The 1,855-nt window shown below is 48.7% G+C and overlaps 1 protein-coding gene across 1 annotated transcript; it reads right to left on the minus strand.

The window, feature by feature from the left end:
* Positions 1-390: 390 nt before the first annotated feature.
* Positions 391-1,335, minus strand: OR6V1 (olfactory receptor family 6 subfamily V member 1; the record flags this gene model as incomplete). The annotated part of the gene is made up of 1 exon (XM_082691720.1): positions 391-1,335. One exon carries the CDS (start codon positions 1,333-1,335, stop codon positions 391-393), a length of 945 nt encoding a protein of 314 aa, XP_082547846.1.
* Between the last annotated feature and the right edge of the window lie 520 nt (positions 1,336-1,855).

Below are 1,855 nucleotides of genomic sequence, written 5' to 3' on the forward strand. Positions count from 1 at the left end.
AAACTTTCAGGAATTTTACACACACACACACACACACACACACACACACACCTGGGCTAGGTAGTATCTCCTCTTGATCAGAAAACACTTCCTGGCTGCTGTCCTTGAATGGAAAGCCCATGTACTTCCTTGTACTGAAAATCTTACTTCTGGCTCCCCAGGCTCTGGGCTACTTTCAGAGTTCTTGTAGCCGCCAGTGGGTATGGGGAGCACCTTCATGGTGGCCTGTGAGAGACAGACACTGAGCACTGAGGACTCACTGTAGTTACCTTGCTTCCATGTTTCCATGGAGGAAACAACCTAAAGAAATTCAGCAGTGGTCTTCAGTCTGGTACTCTGCCTCCTCTCTGCATAGAACTGCTTGACTGAAGTTGGCCGGGTTCCTTAGTCTCATTGTAGTGCCTTGTGGAGGCCTTTAAGCCTCTGCATATGCCCTCGTAGCACTGCCTTGACTGTCTCATTGCGGAGGGTAAGGATAAAGGGACTGAGAAAGGGGGTGAGGACTGATGTCACCAAGGCTATGGTCTTGTTGATTTCCACAGAATGTGCTTTGCCAGGCCTGACATAAAGGAAGATGGTGCTGCTGTAACCAATGAAGACTAGAGTGAGGTGGGACCCACAAGTAGAGAAAGCCTTCTGACGGCCGGTAGCAGATGGGATCCTCAGCACAGTGGTTACAATATACCCATAGGAGATGAGGGTCACCAGGAAGGAACTGAGGACAAAGGCTAAGGCCATCATGAAATCCCAGAATTCCAGAAGACTGGTGTCTGAGCAGGACAGCTGCAGCAGAGGTACGTTGTCGCAGAAGAAGTGGTTAATGATGTTGCCATGGCAATAATTGAGATAAGCCCGGGAGAGGACAGTGGGCACCATGACTAGGAAGGGAGCTGCCCAGGCAGCCCCTGCCAACCTGACACACACAGCCCAGCTCATCAAAGTGTCATAGTGCAGTGGGTGGCAGATGGCCACAAAGCGGTCAAGGGCCATGTCTGACAGGATGAGGAAGGAGGTGGAACCTAGGGAAAAGTAGAAGTAGAACTGGACCATGCAGCCAGTGAAGGAAATGACTTTGTGGGTGACCAGCAGGTCTGAGAGCATCCTGGGCACTGCAGTCATGGTCACCAAGATCTCCAACAGGGAAAAATTACCAAGAAAGAAGTACATAGGAGTATGTAGGTGGGTGTTGGCTATGACTGTGATTATGATGACAGTGTTTCCTATGAAGGCAAGAAGATAAAGCACGAGGAAGGGCCCATACAGCAGAACCTGCACCTCACCAAAAGAGGAGAAGCCCAAGAGGACAAATTCAGAAGGGCGGCTCAGATTTGCCATGATCCAGGAGCTGAGTCCCTGCATAGAAAGGAAACAAAAGACAGAGATGCAGAGGCAGAGATAGCAAGACAGAGAGACAAAGAAAGAGAGAAGGGGAGAAAGAGGAGAGAGAGAATATCATTGACCATGAAACAGAGACAGAAAGAGAACCGGGAGAGCAAGACAAAGTCCGTGGCCAGTGATAAACAGAAAGAGAAAACGGGGCAGATGGGGGGGGGGGTGTCATAGAATCATGGAAAGCCACTGATAAGGAGGGAGACAGGAGTGGATTAAGGATTAAGTACTCTGCTACTGCAGAGTAGCAGACAACAACATTTCAGGAATAGGAAAGAAGGAAACAAAAGAAGAACATAGAATTAAGAGAGGAAGACCAAGTGTGTGAGAGGGAGAAAAAGAAAAGCATAGGGAGGAGAGGAAACATGGGGAGAAAGAGAATTATTGTAACTCTGGGCTAAATGTTGGTGCTGGGGGCGTCTAGTTATGACTCAGAGACTGTGTAACAAGATTCCTTTTGAAGGGT

This window comes from Mustela nivalis (assembly GCF_964662115.1).
Source record: "Mustela nivalis genome assembly, chromosome: 12".
Lineage (NCBI taxonomy): Eukaryota > Metazoa > Chordata > Mammalia > Carnivora > Mustelidae > Mustela > Mustela nivalis.